General features: G+C 42.7%; 1 protein-coding gene across 1 annotated transcript in view; it reads left to right on the top strand.

The window, feature by feature from the left end:
• Window positions 1–1,142: 1,142 nt before the first annotated feature.
• ANKRD28 (ankyrin repeat domain 28) overlaps window positions 1,143–20,303 on the top strand; it is a 120,971-nt gene continuing 101,810 nt past the window's right edge. The window contains exon 1 of the mRNA XM_069860191.1: window positions 1,143–1,214. Within this exon, the coding sequence (XP_069716292.1) occupies window positions 1,188–1,214 (27 nt within the window). The 5' untranslated portion in view covers window positions 1,143–1,187. The remainder of the gene's footprint in view (window positions 1,215–20,303) is intronic.

Below are 20,303 nucleotides of genomic sequence, written 5' to 3' on the forward strand. Positions count from 1 at the left end.
TTGGGGAAGAAATTTTGTCCTGGTATCTCATCTAAACCTCCTGGCTGGCAGTGCCACTGTGCCAGGGAGAGCCTCGGCTGGGACATCAGCTGTGGCATGGGCTGCCCAGGGAGGTGGTGGAGTCCTCATCGCTGGAGGTGCTCAGGAGATCATAGAATCATAGAATAACCAGGTTGGAAGAGACCCACCGGATCATCGAGTCCAACCGTTCCTATCAGACACTAAACCATGCCCCTCAGCACCTCATCCACCCGTCCCTTAAACACCTCCAGGGAAGGTGAATCAACCCCCTCCCTGGGCAGCCTGTTCCAGTGCCCAATGACCCTTTCTGTGAAGAATTTTTTCCTAATGTCCAGCCTGAACCTCCCCTGGCAGAGCTTGAGGCCATTCCCTCTTGTCCTGTCCCCTGTCACTTGGGAGAAGAGGCCAGCACCCTCCTCTCTACAACCTCCTTTCAGGTAGTTGTAGAGAGCAATGAGGTCTCCCCTCAGCCTCCTCTTCTCCAGACACCCCGGAGGTGCTGAGAAGACAGGCAGATGAGGCGCTCAGGGATCTGGTTTAGTAGTGGACAGGTACGGTCTTGATGATCTTGAAGTTTTTCGCATGACAGGGTCCCCCATTGTCCCATGCCCAGTTTTCTGCGTGCTGGGATCACAGAACCACAGAATCATTAGTTTGGAAAACACCTTTTGGACCACCGAGTCCAACCATTCCTACCTGCCACTAAACCCTGTGCCTGAACACCCCATCTACCCGTCCTGTAAACACCTCCAGGGACGGCGACTCAACCACCTCCCCGGGATGTTGGCAGGCAGGAGCTTTTCTCGCCAGGTCACCGAGCCCACGCCCAGGGAAACCACCTACGACCCCTAAGGGACCTACGACCCCTCCCGCCCCGCCAATCAGCGCCGCCCTCGGGGGCGGGGGGCGGGGCCTGGGGCTGGCGCGCGCCTTTGATGCCGGCGGGCGGTTAATTCAGGAAGCCGCGGGGGGGGCGTGGCTTCTGAAGGGGGCGTGGCCACCGCGAGTCCCCGCCTCCCCCGCGAGCTCAGCGCGGGGCGGTGCCAGCGGCGGGAGGAGGGGGCGTGGCCTAAGGGGGCGTGGCCGCGGAAGGGGGCGTGGCGGCGCGCGGAGCCCGGGCGGCGGCGGCGGCGGCGGGTGGTGCGGGCGGTGCGGGCGGTCTGGCCATGGTGTTCCTCAAACTCCGCGAGCAGGTGAGTAGCGCGGCGCCACGCCACGTAGCGTAAGGCAACGCAACGCAACGCCTGCCGTCGCCCCCGCTCCCCCCCGGGCCCTCCCGGGTGCCGGCGGGCGCGGCGGCTTCGCGCCTTTTCCCCGCCCCGCTCCTGCTCGGTGTGCGTGTGCGACAGGCGGCGGGCAGGGGGAGGCAGCATGGCTGCTGCCGCGGCCCGGCGGGGACCGGGAGGCGTGGAGAGGCGCCGCCGTGCGCTCCCGGTGCCTCCCCCACCCCTCGAAGTGCGCTCTCCCCGGTGCCTCCCGCTTGCATTCCCACTGCCCCCCCCTCACCGGGCTCTCTCGGTAGCCCCCGCGCTCTCCCGCTGCCCCCCCCCCCCCCCGCCCAATACGTCCCCGGTGCCCCCCACCCCGTACTCTCCCGGTGCCCCCGGTGGGCGGGCAGCGGCGGCCCCGCGCAGGTCCCGGTCCCAACAGGTGGCCCCGCGTTCGGGGAGGTGCCCGGTGCGAGGGGCCGCGGAGCGGGGCTGGCTCCGCGCCGAGGCAGCGCTGCCCTTGGCTGGGGAGCGTCCCTTCCCGCAGCACCTTTCCTGGCCAGGCCTTTAACATCTTTTGTTCGGCTGGTGTATCCTTCTCCTCCTCCCTGGTCCTGTCATCTCCCTTCCCCGGGTCCCTGCTCCCCTTCTGGGAAGCGGGAGGCTTTTCGTGCCTTCGGTGGTTTGTTGCTTCCATCCCATCGCATCCCATCACATCACACCCTTCTTTGTTCGCTAGACTCTTCGGTTTCCATTCAGGCTTATGAAAAATACTTGTCTTGGCTGCTCTGTCCTTTCCTGGCGTCTCCCCTGTCCTACCTATTGTCTCCTTCGCAGTATCAGGATACAAAGGTGGGAGGGTCTGCACTGCCAGTTAGTCGTGTGTAAAAAGATGCTTGCTAGAAAATTTATTTTCTCATGTTTTCATGTGTGCTGAATGAAATTCTATGTAAAAACTCACATGCTATTGGTGTCCTGGATGCTCTTCCTTAACATAACCGGCTGTAATGCTTGGAGACCTCACCATCCCCAGAAAAGCCCCACAGAAGAACAGCCACTTGGGAACTTGGCAGTGGTTAGGCAACTGGTATCCTGTTTATTACGCGGATCAGTGTCAGCTCATCCTTACCTGCTAGTCCTTCCATCAGTCTGCATGTTCCTCTGTCTTCTTACGCTTGGGCTGCATGGTACCTTGGGATTTTCTTCTCAAAGGTGTTAATCAATTTGGAGCTAGGATCTTTATGTCCTTCTGTATTGATTTCCTTAAAGTTAGTGAAGTGTCATTTTTTTTCAGAACTTTGAGTATGAATGAGCAACATTCGCGGACCTGAAATACACATGGGCTTCTTTTTAGGCTTCATTACTGTTCTTCTTTTGGAGGCTCTCCACAGAAACGAACACTTGTTCACTCCTTCTGTTAAATAAACCCTTCTGTTACAGCCAAGAAGTACAACTCTTCTACAAGTAATCATGGTGAAATAACTAGGAAAACCCACATCATAAATACGCTAAGGTGAAGTACCGTGTTTCAGAACTTTTCTTCTGAGAAGGATCCTGCTATTGACTGGTGCTGAGGTGAAATGCTTGACTGTATGGGACCACTTGGTCTGACAGAGTAAAGCACATGAGGCTTTCACTTCTATTGTCATGCAAGTTTTAATCCAGAAGTATGAGGTGGATTTTTTTTTCAGAGGTTTCATTGATCTGTAAAGATGCTCTGATGCACTGGGAACTGATGTATCCTTTCCCATAAAAGGGGAGTAGTAGGGGGCAGGCAGAGGAGGGAAAGGAGTGCTGGTTTGAAGAGGCTTTTGTAGAGAGAGTGATTTTTAGCAGCAGCTCTATTTCTGCTGGGTAAGTGTCAGGTGTTTGATGAATCAGTTCTTACAATCTAAATTCTGTTAAAATTGCCTTCTTAAAGAATATCAAAAATCACGAGGAATAATTTTTAACGTGAACAATCTCTGTGTTGCTAATTGCAGAGAGTTTCTCCAGGTCACTGTTCTTAGGCAATGTGCTGCAGGATGTCTTGACTTCAGGACTAGATGCTGCACTAAGATTGTGACGCCACCTGCTCATTACAAAAACCAGCCTGTGGTACTATATGAAAATAGAGGTGTTTATCTGCAGTAATTTATGAAGCATGCTTCTTGTTAGCTGGAACCATCTACTTTGCTTCATACTGATGCGTTCACTTAGAATAAAGTAAATTGTCATGTCGTTTGTAGTCTCTTTGGTGAATGAAGTCGGTGGTGGCTGCGTTTCATGGGGGAGCGCAAAGGCTGCTCTGTTGTTTGTACTGTTCAGCTGGTGTGAAAGAGGGAAGTGACTTGCTAATTTCCTTCTACGGCAGCCAGACAGATTAATAACTTTCTGGAACAAGAGTTCTACTAAATCAAGTATTACTTTCATGTAATTCTCAAGCTTATTTTTCTTCTACAGTCACCATAAACCTGTTGATTTTCTTCTTTGATAATGTAGAAGGGCTCTGTGTTACTTATTTAAATGTCTGAACTGTGCTGGGGAGAGGCAGACTTTGGGCATACAAGCAGCTTGCTGTTTTCTTAAGCTTGGTTTACCTTATTATTTTATGTTACTGCAAGCTAGTGTAAAAGTAGCGCTTGAGAACTTACAGCAAGGTGAGGAATTCCACTGAGACTCTTAGTTGAGCTCGGAGGGGGAAATCCAAGTTCTACTTACAGTTGATTTAATTTACTTAGTACACTGATAAACAAAATTTTGATGCTTGATGTGTTTGTGAAGCTCAAATATTTGGTTGTCTTTAGAGGCTGGTTCGATACTTTTAACATTCAGAATAAAGGTTTTCCATGCACTGAGAAGAGTAGGCCTTTCCGTGGGTTCAGCAAGCAGCCAGCAGTACCTTCTCTACAAATTTGTATTGACACTGCATGAGCTTTATTGCTGTGCAATCCTATGAGGTAGGAATGTCTTTCCAAGTTCTGAAATAATTTGGGGTGTACATTGCAATTTCAGAAGTGACTTACTTTTGTTTTCAAAGTGCATGAGGAATCAAAAAAACCCCATAAGTCATATTTGTAAAAATTGCATTTGGATCCAAATTGAACTATATTGAGCACAGTTGGTATGTGTGATGCTCAACAGCAAACTTTAACTCTGGGATTGAAAGAGCAATCATTCAAGTATCAAGTTAGTAGCTGTAGATTGTTCCCACTGCTCTTGGTTCGTTGTGCAATGTTGGATGGACTTTTTTCTTAAAAAAACAGAGGAACAAAATATGCAAATTCTGCCATCAATGGTTAAGCCTTTCAAGGTAGAGACGAAAAATATAGTAAGGATGCCTTGCAATTAAGATACTTGCTTTTCACTTTGCTTGCCTTCCTACTGTCTTCATAGATCGATGTTTGTTTACCAGGCTCTTCTAGATGAGGAGCTGCTTTAACTGGTAAAATACATAGTGAGAGGGAGGCTACAGAAGAAGTAGAAATGCAGTGGTGCTTTCCCGTAAGAAACTGCATTCAAAGTGAAGATTAGGTCAGGGTTCACTGGTGTTTTGTCTGACATTTTTTAGGGGGGAAGAGAGGAAAAGGAGTATCTTGCTTGTGAGTTTCTGTGATGGTATATCTTGGTCTCCTTTCAACTCTGCAGAGCTAACTGAAAGGCTGTGTGTCTTCTAGGATTTTTCTGCTATTCAGTTATAGTTTCTAGGTGTGTTAACTGTTCCCCAGAACAGGTATGTATCTTTAAAGCTTCCAGGTTAGTGTCTCGTACACGTAAGGAGTAATTGACAGCCCAGTTTTTTCTTAGTAGGTAGCTGATACGTGGGTTGCTTAACAACAGAGGGCTTCATCGCTTTTCTCTTATAAGCCTTACCTGCATATCTGCAGGTCATCTTTTAGGCTATCTTAAGCCTACATTTCAGTAGAGTTTTGTTGAAATAGATGAAGCTCTGATGAAAACTACTACTGCAAAACGAAAGGAAGGTATCAGCCCTGTAACAATTCCTGGCAAAGCTCATTGGATACAGTTTAGTTATAGTTGGTAAAGCTCTATCTTTTTCTTTCAGTGCATCATAGTTTTAACTACATGTGTTTTCTTTGAGTCCTAAATATGTAGTAAGAAGAAATCTTAGGGCTTGTAACCATGGACATTTTGAGAAGAATTTGTATGGGTTTTTCCTGTATGACTACCAGACTGCGTATAAGGCAATGCATTTATTCCCAGAAGTTAGATGTGAGTGGAAAGGATCAGAGTATGAACAACTGCATGAGTATATTAGAGTGACCACTTATCTTGAAAGTCCTTGAACAGTGAAAGCACCAACTTCTTTATTGCCCATTTATATCTTTCTTGTAGCTAAGATGGATCTTGTTCAATTGGCAGTTAAATAAATGTTTGCAGTGTCATAGTGAACACTCTGAATGCCTCTATGGTTGCTATTTTCATTACTGCCAGTGTTAGACTTCATTCTTTTAGAATACATGCCAAGAATAAATGTCCTGACTAGTTCCTTGTTACACTAAGAGAAGGAATGGTCTCCTGTGGTGATGAAAAGGAGCTGCTGCTGTTCGATGAGGGAGGGATATGGTGGGAATGAAATTAGGTGGTATTGCTCTACAAATTCTGTTTAGACATAGGCTAATGAGATGCATTCAACCTTTTTCTTGGTAGAAGTTACTGTTCCTAGAAAAAAAACAACCTCAACTTTCAGGAATTTTATTGAAGCTGAGGACAACTCCTTGCGCTCAATTCTCCACCACACATGCCTCCTAAAATTTGCATCTGATCTGTTTTAACATTAGACAAGATAAGTATTACAACTTCCTAATTTAGTTACTGAGATACTATATGTCTCACTGTTAATTCTCATGTTCCCATGCTAAGAAGTCACATGTACTGGAACAATAAGTTTCTTTAATTGATGGAAAACTTTGAGTAACTTGAACTCCATTTATCTTGTTATACAAAGTCATTACTAGCCCTTCCAGTTGAATGTGTTGAGAGAACCTGGTTCTATCACCTGTGCGTTTTGGAGGATCAGATTCCCTAATGATAACTTGGGAACTTCTGACTTGTGAACAAGCAGTTCTTCTCAGTGAAGAAAGTAAACTTTTTTTTTTTTTAAAGGAAACTGAAAAAAAAAAAAAAGATGAGGGAGAAACAAAGCAAGCCTTCAAGCCTTGATTCTGCAGTCAGGTCCTTATAGCAGATCCTGTTAACTCAGTAGCTTTCTGTGAGGGTATAAAGGTCTGTTCATGTAGATAGCATCAAAGGTTTGGGACCGTTACTTGGAGGCAAATATTGGGGGGAAAAAAAATCAAGGCAAATACGTGCACGCCTATGAAGAAGTGACTTCCTTAGCACCCACAAAAAAGTCGATGATTCCTGCAGAAAACTGATAGCTGTTGAGGTTCTGAACTAGAAATTGCTCTCTGGTGTGGATTGTTGCATTCCCAAATTTATATCCTTGTTTCTTTCCATTCACTGAAATGGGTTGCGGAATAAGATGACTGGCGTTCATATCCTCCACTTCATCTTCTAGTAGCTAGTTTGTTTTTCAAGTGCTGTACCTTTTTATTTTCTCTAGTCAGCTGGGCCTTTCTGAGTTCAAGCTAATATTTGATCATTTGTTCTCTTACCCCTGCTAACTTTTTATTTTGTTCTTACCTCTGTTCCTCTATTCCTATTTCTGGAAATTGAGTGGGAGACTCGTTGCCGTGGTTACAGTGACTAACCATTTCGAAGTTATTTATAATGTTTGTGTTTAAATAACCTGTATCATAATACCAATCACAAATCGTTTCACATCAATAAAACAATAGACAAAGCAGTCCGTTGCTGAGTCCTGAGAGCATGCTTACAATGCTGATTCTTGGGGGGTTTGTTTTTATTTGTTGTTGGGGGTGGAGAGTGAGTTCTAATCTGGCATTTGAAGATGAATCTGAAATAAGGTGACTTGGTGTTACCCTATCTAAATATTTAAGCTGTGAAATATGAGGGAAAGTTGTTATTCCTCTCCTTCGTAATGACACCAGCACTCTTGCCAACAGGTGGGAATTATACCAGTTTAACCTTGCTGATTCAGTTGCGATTGCTCAGGTGTTGATGAATTACACAACACTGACCCAGCTCAACACTAATGAAGCTAATGGAAGAGTGGTGGGACTGAGCAGCTGGGAGACGAAGGAAGGAGAGTCTTGTAGCCAACTGTGTGAGTGCAGACAGTTGAAAAGGAAGCAGTGATATGCAAATAAGCGAAGGGCAAAATAGTCTGTAGTATCTTTGTACATTGAGGAAGTACTTGTCAGCTGAAGCACATATAATAATGAGATGCTCTTTATTGTGAATTGAATATAATCTTAGATTCTTGTTGATTATTTCTACACTAATGTATGTATGTGAATTGAGTGAACAGTACCATGAAAGCAGATTGTTGCTTATGGGACTAAAGCTTTACTATTTTGGGCAGCCTGATCACTTAGATATTTTTCCTGCTGAATTACAGAAACTGTATTTGAATTTTGAGGTGTAAAGCAAAGGTTTGCCTGTTCCAAAACTGGGATTTTCAGTAATACAAGAAAAAAATAAACCACATTGCTTATGCTTATGTTGTTAAACTTCAGAACCATGTTTGCAGGGATGGGCGAAGCTTTCCTGGCCCAGTATAGGAATGAATGCCTCTTAATTGTAAACTGACTCACGTTAGGAGAGCTCTGTGAGTGTTCAGGTTTTGTATATAACTCTGTTTGCATGGGTCAGTCCGTTTATCGCTATGTCCGGAACTGTTGTGAAGTGATCTTAAATTTTTAATGTTTCTAAGTTTCAAACAATGGACTTTCACTTAATGGCCTTCCTATTTCCAGCTGGTGAGCGTTTGCTTCTAAGTTATTCTTGATCATTCTGCAATCATACTTGAAATTTGCTTTCACTTTGTGCTGAAATCTTCATTTCTATTCACTGATGAGGAGAAAACGTGGGTACATCTGGGGCTTTTTTTCACGTTGGTAAAGTGAAGTTAGAACAATACCTTCATGAAGAAAAGGGGACACAAGCAAGGATTCTAGTCAGCATGATAAAACAAGAATAAAATTGCAGTAGTTAAAGCATTGAGGCCAAAACGATCCTTTTTAGAGGTTACAGAATTTCTACTATTGTGAAGAATTCAGTGTTTTGCTTCAAGATTTTGCTGTTTGTTCTCTGTATTTTGCTAGCTCTGTCTATAGTGATACCTCTAACAGGGGGGAAGTTGAACCTTCCTTTCAGGTATCTGGTCATCTTGCAGCAGCCAGGACAAGAGACCAAGGATCTTCCTAGCTTAAAGCCAGAGGATCTACTTGAATAATAGACAGCTGAATTGATGTGGGGGGAAAACGCTTTCAGGAAGTTCTGTAGTTATTTATATGCCAACATAGTCTGTGACGAATGCACAGTGTAGTAATTTAAATCTGTTGCTGCAGAATCAGTTTTGTAAAATGTTAGGGGTAATTTGTATTCTCTCCTTCCCTGTCTCATCTTTAGGTCATCTGCTTCGTCTCTCTGTTGGTCATGATAGTGGGAGGGCAGTCTATGCAAAGTCAATGGCTCTTCCCTGCTTCAGATCTCTTATGTGATGTGTGTTGCTTTTTCTCTGGTTCTGCTAACACTTCATTCTCTTGCCAGCATCAACACGCAAAGTGTTGGTGGCAGGTTAAAATGAAGGAAAAGCACACATAAAATAAGCAGATGAAGAAAAACAACATGCTAACATTATTTTTCTGGCTGTGTTATTACTCACTGTTTTGAATTGGAGAAATATCCTGAGTCATGGTACAAGGACACTTCAGAAACGTTAGTGGAATTCCCTACCCCTCGCCTCCACTCCTTTGTGACTGCAAAGTTCTGTTCAGTTTTTGCTGTCTTTGCTAAAATACGAGGATCAATAGGAAGAGATCTTAACACTTAATGTTGTGTTGCTGTGCAGTCTCTTTGCCAAATTAGAGTCCTGTATCAGTACTGCCTGATAACTTTCCTTTGCTCCTGTCTCCGTTCTGGGAACGGTATTTTGTTTTACAGCTCTGCTTTATCTGTTGCTTTTTTAAATAGCGTCCTTTAATTCTAGAACTTACAGAACAACACTTTTTCTTCTTATTTCTCTGTCACCTGTAAGGTTACATATGCCACTACTGTCCTGCATCATTCCTGAGGCTATAGTAACTACCCAGCTCATTTATTTCTTCCACTCCTACCCCATGATGTTTTCTGTTTCTTTCCATCCACAAGCACCAGCCATTTAAAGATTACTTAACACTGGCTAGATCACAAAATAAGAAGTCTATTGAAACAGAACTTTTCAAGTAAAGAATAAGTAACGTTTTATGACTTATCCATAGACATTTATTTATGCTTTTTACCATAAGTTTAACAAATAATAATTGCTGCAATCAGGCTGTAAATAGTCAATTTAATCTGCTCCTGAAGAAGTGGAACTCAGGAGAAGATCTCTTGATGAGAGTAAAAGAAAGGTGAGGACGGGATTTGTAAAGAACTAGAACGAGAACAAGGAGGACGAAAATGGTTAGGAAGTCACACATTGTCACTATGAATGATTAGCAAAGCTCTTCTGATGAACTTCAGAGCTTCATAGTCAAGGATCATCCAAAAACCAACAGATGTCTAGCAACTCTGTGGAGCTCTGTCTGCAATGACTTCAAGACTTTTGTTCCTTTTTCTACCTGCTGCACCTTTCTACAGCACGGGAAGGTGACTATCCCAGCGTCTATAGTCTTGAACTAACACTGAATAATATAGAGGAGGGTACTTCCTGCTGTTTATCTACCTACAGATACAAAGAACAGTTTTGAGCAAAAGTATATATATTTTTTTTATCCTCAAAACACTTAACATAAGCATTTTTAAAAAGTGTGATGATTTTCCTAGTCTGCATTTGAGCAGATTAGTTGTGAGGTTTCCTCACCTGAAGGTTCATAAAATGCCTGCAGTGCTTTGCGTAGATGTTGAAACTGCTTTAGTAATCACTGCAGTATTAAGCTTATTGGATACATAATTAAAGATAACTCCTAGCATCTAAGCAGAAGTACCATGGTTCATGACTCTGTGTCCACAAGTGGCAGAAGAATTTTGCTGAAAAATTAGCGTGACTGGTAAAAATTCTGTCTTTGCATTTCAACTTAAGCTTCAGCTGGAAGACTCCTTTGCTGTTGCAATGGCTGTAGAAAATAGTGTAAGCATTTATGGTATCACACTGGTTTCCTGTCTTGACATCCAACCCCTTACATGGGGGGGCAATGGGATAGATTTCCTTCTATAAAGCTCTTCACTGGAACTTACATAAGCCAAAGAAATAGTATCTGTTCGAATGATGGGAGGAATAGCAATGCCAGTGGTGTCTGTGGAGTCTGCTGGGGAGAAGTTCAGCTCCCCTTCCCTGGAAGCTTGCCGTGCCAGTATTAGCAGCGCTCTCCTCCATGCCTGTTGGAGGTGTTGCAAAGTCTTTTTGGAACTGTCATTCAACTTTTAGAAAATTGGCTCTTTGCCTCCTGAATGACCACAGGCAGAAATAAATCTCCTAGGCCTGAAGCTCGGTCTTGTGGCAGCACAAACTGAGCCCAAGAACAGAATGAATGTGCCTGCAGAAAAGATCTCAGAAGTGTCTGCTGGAGTTCAGCCTTCTATGCTGTGGGTGCCCTTGCTGTCTCTTCTGAAATACCAGTGTTAGACGTGTTCACAAAAGCCCTCTTTTTTATATATATATATCATGGCTACAGTGCTTCCCTTATGTTGCCTGACACTGCTTATTTTTGAGAGAAGTAGCTTGTAAAAGGAGGATAGAGAAGGAAAAAAGAGGAGTTATTGGAATGGTGTAATTTGACTTCAAGATTTCGTGATCTACTCTTGTGTGGATTGCAGTGATGTGCAGCCTGGCTGTCGAGCAATGTGTTGGTCGCAGGATTCCTGTTCAGAACACCAGGTTCTTGCTTTGCAGTGTGTGGTATGGCTGCAGAAATGAGGTGGCAACTGCTTGGGTGTATATTTGTGCTGTCGTGTGCTTTCACGAGATAAGAAACAATGAAAATGACCTCTAACAAGCAAGGTTCGGAACAGGCAGAAACACTAGAATAATTTTTTCTTGTTACCCTGTTCTTATTTTAAGAGAAGAATTTAACAGCCAAAGCAGTGCTAATTATATGACTTGGAAGTAATCTACCACAGTGAAAGCCAACATTTTCAGCTGACAGATAGAAGAAGGACATACAGATAGGAGAAATATTGGGTGCTAATATATTTCTGATGTAGAGTAGGTCTGTGGGGGGGATTATATTGCCTGAATGAACCACAATCTGTCATTTGGAGTAGGTAAACTTTCATTAAAAAGGTATGGCTTTCATAACTTTAGGATGGAATTTAAGGACGTGCTTCTTGTTGGATTGGTTTTTTCATTTGCAAAGTTTCTAACAATAATGATTGAAGCTCTCTGGCTTCTCATCACCTGCCCAAGGCCATGGTTTGATATTTGATTGCAACTGAGCTTGAGCAGTCACTAATTCTGCTGCAAGGTGGTGAAAAGGGGAAGGGGGGGAGAGACACACAAATTATCTAGGTTAGCATGTGACTGTGGAGTTGTTCCTTTAAAGTTTTCCAAGGTAGGAATTAGGAAGGAGTGTTTTGGCCCTGATAAACTTACTCTGACGCCTTTCTTTGCAACAGACTCCTGTAATCACAGAAGATTCCTCTGTGAACGTCCTTTGGTTTAGAGGCTGGGAAGTAAGAGGAGGAACTTGAGTGTTGTCTGCCTTAGACTGCTCTCTCTGGGAAAGTAACTTTAAACTTGTTGGCCTGAAATTTCTTAGAATGTGTTTTGAAACTCAGCAACATGCTTAATTTTCTTGTCTGGTTCCTGATTGTTTTGGAGTTTGAGTGTGGTTGTGGATTCCTCTTCAACTGTGAGAAAACCTAGGGTCTTAAGGATGTCTCATTCTATTGTGTTGGCTTACACTGACTATGAAAACACTGAAACTGGGAAAGTGTTTCTGTAACATACTTGTTTACCAGATGTGCTGCCTTTCAAGACCCTCAGCTTTTCCCCATCACCTGTATGACAATCGCGCACCAGTTTTCTTGCAGCATTTCTTAGGGTCTCCTTTCCCTTAGACTGACTGCATGCACTGCTGCTCGTGGTTTTTCAACTAGAGTTCTGAAAATGACATGCAAAGGACTTTCTCTTGTCCTCTATCTCTTCTCAAGAGGCCACAGTGAAAATACAAGATCATGTTCAGGTAGTCCATTACCTGAAAACTGTATGCCAGAAGCGGTCTGAACTTGCTGCAACCTTTTCCCTCATGGAAACATGCATGGGCAGAAAGCCCTTCAGCTTTTTAACTCCCTTCTACGCTTCAGTGTACGCGACGTAGTTCTGGGACACCATCCAGGGGCTTCTTGGAGTCATGCTTGTTGTGACTACTCATCTCTCTATCTCCCTGCACAAAGGTGTATGCTTGGAATAGGGGAATATCTAATAAGAAAATATACTCATAGGAAAACCTACGTTGAGATAAATTAAAATAGTAATTGGCCACTTCTCTGCAAGTACTAATTAATGAAGCATGTCAGTCTAAGAATAAATTTAAGTCTTCTGTAATGGAAGATATTTTTTCAGCTCTGCTCTATAGGAAATTGAAATATAAACAGTTGTGAAAATTGTTGTTTTGTATTCTGCATATTACCTAGTATGGTTGTATAGATACCACAACATAAGCACATTAGTTGTGCAAATATTTTTATCAGCAGCTAGAAGAGATAGCATTTTGAATTGCCATTAATGAAACCCTTATCAAGATGGACTATTCCTCGCTTCATTCTGTTTCCCAGTTTGATCCTGTTGCAAAGCTGTTTAATTCAGTGGGTGAAGGATGAGGCTCTTCATGTATTTGACTCTGTTTTAATTTCCTGGAATAAACAATGATAAAACTACAAAGCTCTGTTTGAAAAAAAAAATTGGGCATGTCTTTGACTGTAAGATTACACTGTGAATAATTACCTTGAAAAATAAGTCTATCATAAAATTGCATTTAACAGTCTTCACAAAAGTACTTGTCTACATATCACCTGTGTATTTTTTAAGAGATCTCTTTACTACATTTTCAGGGAAAAAACAAAGAATATGGAAGATTTAAGTCATGGCCCTTAGCCTTCATAATTTAGGGGTTTTTTTAATTTTTTTTTTTTTTAGAAGCAAGTAAGGAAGCCTCAGTGAAGGTCAGTTTACAGCTTCTGTTTCACCCTTGCTCTTGAAACTGTTAACCAGCACCATTTATTTTTTTTTTTTTTTTATAATTGCCTAAAAACCTGAGGCAGTCATTTGCGGGCTGTTTCATGAGTTGGTCAGCTGTCTCTGCTGTGGACTCGTCAACCTGTAGGTGTCAAAGTCTGCATGGGTGACATAAAAGTTTAAAACATAGACAAGTGAACACTGTGATGCAGGGGGAAAAAAACAGACTGACAAACATTTATTAAATAAGTGTTTTGCAAAATGTTAATAAGAAATCTAGTTTGATATTTAAGAAGACTTACCCAAGTATCTGGTTTTAGATTTTCCTTCTAGTAGGAGGGACTCTGAGAGGATAGAAGAATCTTATTTGCTATGCTGAAATAAATGACGGTTATTAAAAAGTGTGCAAGGTTGTGAGAACACATGTATTATCATAGAGTGGTTTGGGTTGGAAAGGACCTTAAAGATCATTCAGTTCCAATCCCCGTGCCATGGGCAGAAACACCTTCCACTTTAGGTGGCTCTTAGTGTTTAAAAATGAGGTTCAACATTGTGAATTAAATGACATTTATGGTAATTTTTTTGCCATTCTGTACTTAATGTTCCCTAAGAGGTAGGGAGTACTTTTTGTATTATGTTGTACAAAGGTTCTCAGTGATAAGACTAGACAAAAGGTTAATCTGTTTTCAGTGTGGTTTATTGGCGTGGAGTGTGGGAACTTAGAGGGAATGTTTGTCTTAAGACTGTAGAGAACAGAATGGGGAAATTTTTAATTTAAAAATTACATTAGGGAAATATACAAATAAAACTTACTAAGATCTGAGTATAGTATTTACTTGCATTCAAAGAATTTAAAAAAAAAAAAAAGCACGTGTTATAAATTTGTTGCCAAAGGACTGAATTTGAACTGCTACACGGACGGAAGTCATGAGCTAAGCACTTGGAACGAGTTTGTGAAAGCTCACTGTTTGGAAGCAGCATTAGACAACAGTAGCCTCTTCTGGAACAAATAGTATTTTCTTTACAATTACTCCTCTTGCTCAGTTTGTTCAGTGCTGAAAGCCACTAGAAGGTGGGGAAAAGGTTCTCTTGTGGAAGTGACTTCTGACAGAATTATACTAATCCTAAAATTTTGATTGATGTTTTGACCACCCCCAAGCAGCTGATTTGGCTCACTCACTGTCTGCAATATTGCCTTCATACAACAACTGCTTAACTCATTTTTGGAAGCTTTTTAATTAGTGGCACGTGGAATTAAGACATGTAAAATGCTTTATGTTCTATAAAATGCCACGATAAAATTATAAATAAAAAGATACAGCAAAAGTAATAAAACTTAAGTAATTAACTCAACATAAAGATTATCATATGCTATTTAAATGTATTTAAAAAGCAAAATTACCAAGGTGATTCACTTTGATTTCACTGGGTCTGCCCTTCATCTAAACACAGGTAGAAATTAATTGAAAAAGTGTTAGTAAAGCAATCAGCTGTCTGTTCTGAGGGGCGTGCCTGATGAGCAGTGTATTCTTTACAAGGATTTAGTGGTAGCTTGCTTGTCTCCTCCCTATGGAGGAATTTAAGCAGTTTAGAACTGAGGGCAAAGAAATTGCTGCAGCGCTGCTGTGGAGAGATGTGGTACCTTTGCTGGAACATTCATTTTATACGGTGGCTCTTTTGTCTCTGATTCTGGTTGGTTTTGATCACGCCCTGTTTATTACACATCACTTCTTGGTTCAGTGTTTGGAAAGCCATCTTCTCCAAACATTTTCCCATCCAACACCTGTCCTCCTTACCCCTGAAGAAGTGAAAATTAAATTCATTAAATTTGTCCCTGGCTTTTTTTTTTTTTTTTTAAAAGCATTGCACTTAGGTATTTGGAGGCAACTGAATGTGCTCTGGAAGTGAATTCTGTTTAGTCAGTGTAAGGCCACTGTAGCTATAAATGACCCAGGTCTTGCTTTCATTTAAGAGATCTGCTTTAGATGGATGGCATTACTTAGTTTGGGTTAATTTTCCCAGGAATGTCTTGTGTCCACCATGCAGGTGAGCTTAGCTGTAGGTTAATCCATCTTTTTCATAGCCTTTTCTCTATTCCATTGTCTGTTAAAAGTAATAATATTTTTAAAATAATATTTTACTCCTTAATGAGCCTTGAAAAACTCCTTTTTTTTTCTCTCCTGTAAAAAACACATCCTGCTGAACTTGGAATCGTAGAATAGTTAGAGTTGGAAGGGACCTTAAAGATCATCTAGTTCCAACCCCCCTGCCATGACCAGGGACATCCCACTAGATCAGGACTATATCAGAACTTAAAAATTGTGTTCTTATGTACAATAGTCTCCTGACCAGATAGAGATGACCAGCTTCTGGCAGTCAGAGGCACCTGACCTTTCTCCTCTTGCAGGCTGTGTTGATGTAGTGGAATTGGCTGTGGCCCTTGGCCGTGCCAGGTAACAATGCCAGATTTCCTCTTGCATCCACCTGGAAGTGGCAGTGATGAGTTAAGCTTTAAGCAATCAGCAGTGTGCAGGTAAAGATGTTTGGCAGTTAACTATGCAACACAAGTAACTATGTTCTTCCTTGTGGGGAAGGAAGTCCTGAAGTGTGTGGAAATATCCTCTGCATTTCATAGAATCATAGAATAACCAGGTTGGAAGAGACCCACCGGATCATCGAGTCCAACCATTCTTATCAAACACTAACCCATGCCCCTTAGCACCTTGTCCACCTGTGCATTAAACACCTCCAGGGAAGGTGACTCAACCACCTCCCTGGGCAGCCTGTGCCAGTGCCCAATGACCCTTTCTGTGAAGAAATTTTTCCTAATGTCCAGCCTAAATCTCCCCTGGCGGAGCTTGAGGCCATTTCCCATGGAATCACACAAAACTGGAAAATGGAAATCATGCTTTTGCTCAGATATCTGACCTGTCATTGACTGATTTGGGCCTCTTGTCAGGTGAGGTGCTGAAAATGTGCCTCTGAGTCTGCTCGCTAGTTCTCTCTTAGAGCTTGCATTTTGGGGAAATAAAAGTTATAGATCATTGAGCTGTGTCAAAAGCATGTTTAGATAAAGTTAACACCTGTTCCAAGTGAAATTGTTGATTCTGACTCATGTCCCATCTTAAAGCCATGGTTTTGTCCTGTAACAATAGCCTTGAGGCTGTTAAGACTACAAAAAAGGATGTGCATTTGTGGTGCTGGAAATATTTATGTGAAATTGCAGCTCTTAAGCCTATTCAAAGAGCTGCTTATTCAATGTATTTTGCTGTGGTTTTCTGCTTCTTTTTTAGATGGCCTTTTGAAGTCTTCGTCAATAGGATTAAGAATCATAGACTAGAATCATAGAATGGTTTGGATTGGAGGGGACCTTTAAAGGTCATCTAGTCCAGATCAGGTACCTGGAGCCCCATTTAACTTGACCTTGAGTATTTCCAGTGATGAGGCATCTACCGCCTCTTTGAGCAACCTGTTCCAGTGTTTCGCCACCCTCATTGTCAAAAAAAAAAAGAATCTTCCTTCTGTTTAGTGTATATCTACCCTTTTTTCATTTAAAACCATCACCCCTCATAATATGGTCTCCATCGTTGTTACATGCCCTTTAAGTACTGAAGGGCTGCAATAGGGCCTCCCCGGAGTCTTCTTCAGGCTGAACAATGCCAACTCTCTCAGCCTTTCTTCATGGGAGAGGTGTTCCAACCCTCTGATCGCTTTTGTGGCACTACCTCTGGACGTGCTCCAACTGGTCTTTGTTTTTACTGTGTTGAGGGCTCCAGAGCTGGACACAGTGCTCCAGGTGGGGCCTCACCGGAGCACAGCAGAGGGGAGGAATCGCCTCCCTCAGTCTGCTGGCCACACTTCTTTCAGTGCAGCCCAGGTTATGGTTGGCCTTCTGGGCTGTGAGTGCACATTACTGGCTCCTGTCCAGCTTTTTATCTGCTAGTCCATCTGGGCAGGGCTGCTCTGAATCCCTTCAACACCCGACCTGTATTGATAACGCCCTGACCCAGGTGCAGGACCTAGCACTTGGCTTTGCTGAAGCCTCATGTGGTTCTCCCCGGGGTCTACTTCTTGAGCTTGTCCAGGTCCCTTTGGAGAGCACCCCATCCCTCAGGTGTGTCAACAGCACTGCACAGCTGGGTGTCATCAGCAAACTTGTTGAGTTACTGTGTTGTTGATGAAGACATTGAACAGTACTGGTTCCAGTATGGGTGGCTGAGGGACACTGGTGGTCACTGATTTCCATCTGGACATCGAGCTGTTGAGCATTACCCTCTGGATGTGACCATCCAACCAATTCCTCCTCCACTGAACAGTCCACCCATCAAATACCTGTCTCCAGCTTGGAGAGGAGAATGTTCTAGGGGCCGTGTCAGAGGCCTTAACGGAATTCAGATAGATGACATCTGTAGCTTTTCCCTTGTCCACATAACTTTATCATAGAAGGCCACTTGGCTGGTCTGGCAGGACTTGTCCTTAGTGAAGCCATGCTGGCTATCTTGAATCACCTCCCTGTCCTCCATATTCCTTAGTATAGCTTCTAGGAGGATCTATTCCATGACCTCCCCAGGCACAGAGGCAAGGCTGACAGGTCAGTAGTTCCCAAGGTCCTCCTTCTGACCCTTTTTAAAACTGGGTGCAATGTTTCCCTTTTTCCCGTCACGAGAAAATTTACCTGGCTGCCTTGGATTTACAAACATTGTGTAGAGTGGCTTGGCAACTCCATCATCCGATTCCCTCAGGGATGCAGCTTGTCAGGTCCTGTAGACTTACAGTTCCTCAGATGGTCACAAACCTCATCTTCTCTCCCAGTGGGAGGGCCTCGGCTACCCCAGTCTCTGTCCTGCAGTCACTCAAGAAGTGTGGAAAAGAGACTGACAGAGAAGACAGAGGCAAAAAAAAAAAAAAATCAACTACTTCTGCCTTCTGCTGATCCATTCTCACCAGCTTGCCTGTTATGTTCAATGGGAGGGTGAGGGTGGACACCTTCTTTGACCTGCCTTTTCTGGCTGACATACCTGTGGAAGCTCTTCTTATTATTCTTTGTATCCCTTGCCAAGTTCATCTCCAGCTGTGCCTTTGTCTTCCTGTCCTTGTCCCTACACAACTGGGCAGCATCCCTATACTCTTCTCAGAGTATACCTGTCCTTGCTTCCACTGCCTGTGCGTTTCCTTCTAGCCTGTTAGTTTGACTGGCAGGTCTTGGTTCAGCCCTGCTGGTCTCTTGCCTTCCTTCCCTGATTTCTTACACATGGGGATCAAAAGCTGTTGTGCTCTGTGAAGTGCATCCTTAAAGATCTGCCAGCTCTGTTCTTCTCCCTTGTCCCTGAGGGCAGTTTCCCAGGGGGTCCTGCTGACTAATTCCTTGAATAGCTGGAAGTTTGCATTCCCTTTGGTAAAGCTGTCTGTTGCCTGGCTTAAGAAGATGACTTCTGCTGGGGTTGCTGGCCCTGGTAGTAGAGAAATGACCCTATGTGCTGTGCATATGCGTTAATAGCACTTTCTCATTAAAGATCCAGCGAGGCCACTTGGATGTTTTCAAAATTTACTGACAAAATATTGTTTTAAATTTTATTGTTTTCCTTTTGGAGGGAGGGGAAACAACTCCATGGAGCTTTTTACCTTTGATGATTTGTTCCTGTTAGTTCATGAGCTAAATGTTTCCTATAATTTAATTTCATTTTGAAAATGCTTTTTTTCTTTTTGCTTAAAATAGTGTTTATGTTTTATCGTTCTTTCTGACAGATGTCCAAGTTCACAGTATTTTCTAACCCTTCTTCCTATTGTTTCCACCTTCATATTAGGTTGGCTGGAAATGTTAAAATTCAAACACATACAAATTAAGTTGTGATGATTAAATCCCATGAATTCAAAAGCAGATTCTTAAAGGTAATGTGTTGGTACAAGATTCCTTCAGCAACTGCCACTCTGCTATCCTATATAAGTACTACTGATCAAGTGTAGTCTTGGCTTCTTGGCAGGTATCTGAATTATGTGATGCTTTCCTCCCCCTACCCATTTTTAACTGTTGTCTTCCCCTGGATGTTCTATAGGGTGTCACTGTTCTGTAGTAATGATCTGAGGGGGTTTAACTCTTCAGTCCTCTTGTGTTTCAAGCACTGAGGCTTCTGTGAAGCCAGACTGTAAGCTTTGAGGGATAACCTACGATGGACAGAAGTAGACATAAATAGCTCTGAGCCTGTGTCGTCGTCTTTGATTTTAATGTGTATGAACGTCTCTTCTTGAATTGTTATCTCTTCTTTGAATGTGACAAACATCTGTTCAGATTGGAAAGCATTACTCTTTTCTGGTCTCGTTAAAGTGCAGTGGTTTTGAGAAGTAGCTGTAGGTTCTAAAAAATCTGTCCTGGTGGTGAACTTTCTTGATGGGTTGATTTAGATATGCATTGCTGTGACTCATAGCACACTACCTTATTTTTATCCAGACAATTACCTTGATAAAAGATGTGTGAAATAGTATTTGAAGATTTGTTCCCTCAGTTCAAGAGCAGTGCTATTGTCTACCTTTTTATCTGACCTCTTAATGTTATTGTCAGATCAGAATTCATCTTGTACTTCCTTTGCTTTCTTCCCAAATTTTTAAATTGAAATTATTTCTGAAGTACTTAACAAAAGGAATTATAGAAGTGAAATTGAGGACCATAAAAATGGTATCTGAGCTGCACTAGTTTGTTTTTTTTTAAAAAAAAAAAGCTGTGCTAATCCCAACTATAAGAAATTTTAAAGTTGACAGGGCTTTTTATGTAGGCAGTTATTGTTTGAAGAGATACACGTGCACCCACTGAAGTAGCATGTAGGTAAAGGTTTCTG

This window comes from Phaenicophaeus curvirostris, chromosome 6 (genome assembly GCF_032191515.1).
Source record: "Phaenicophaeus curvirostris isolate KB17595 chromosome 6, BPBGC_Pcur_1.0, whole genome shotgun sequence".
Lineage (NCBI taxonomy): Eukaryota > Metazoa > Chordata > Aves > Cuculiformes > Cuculidae > Phaenicophaeus > Phaenicophaeus curvirostris.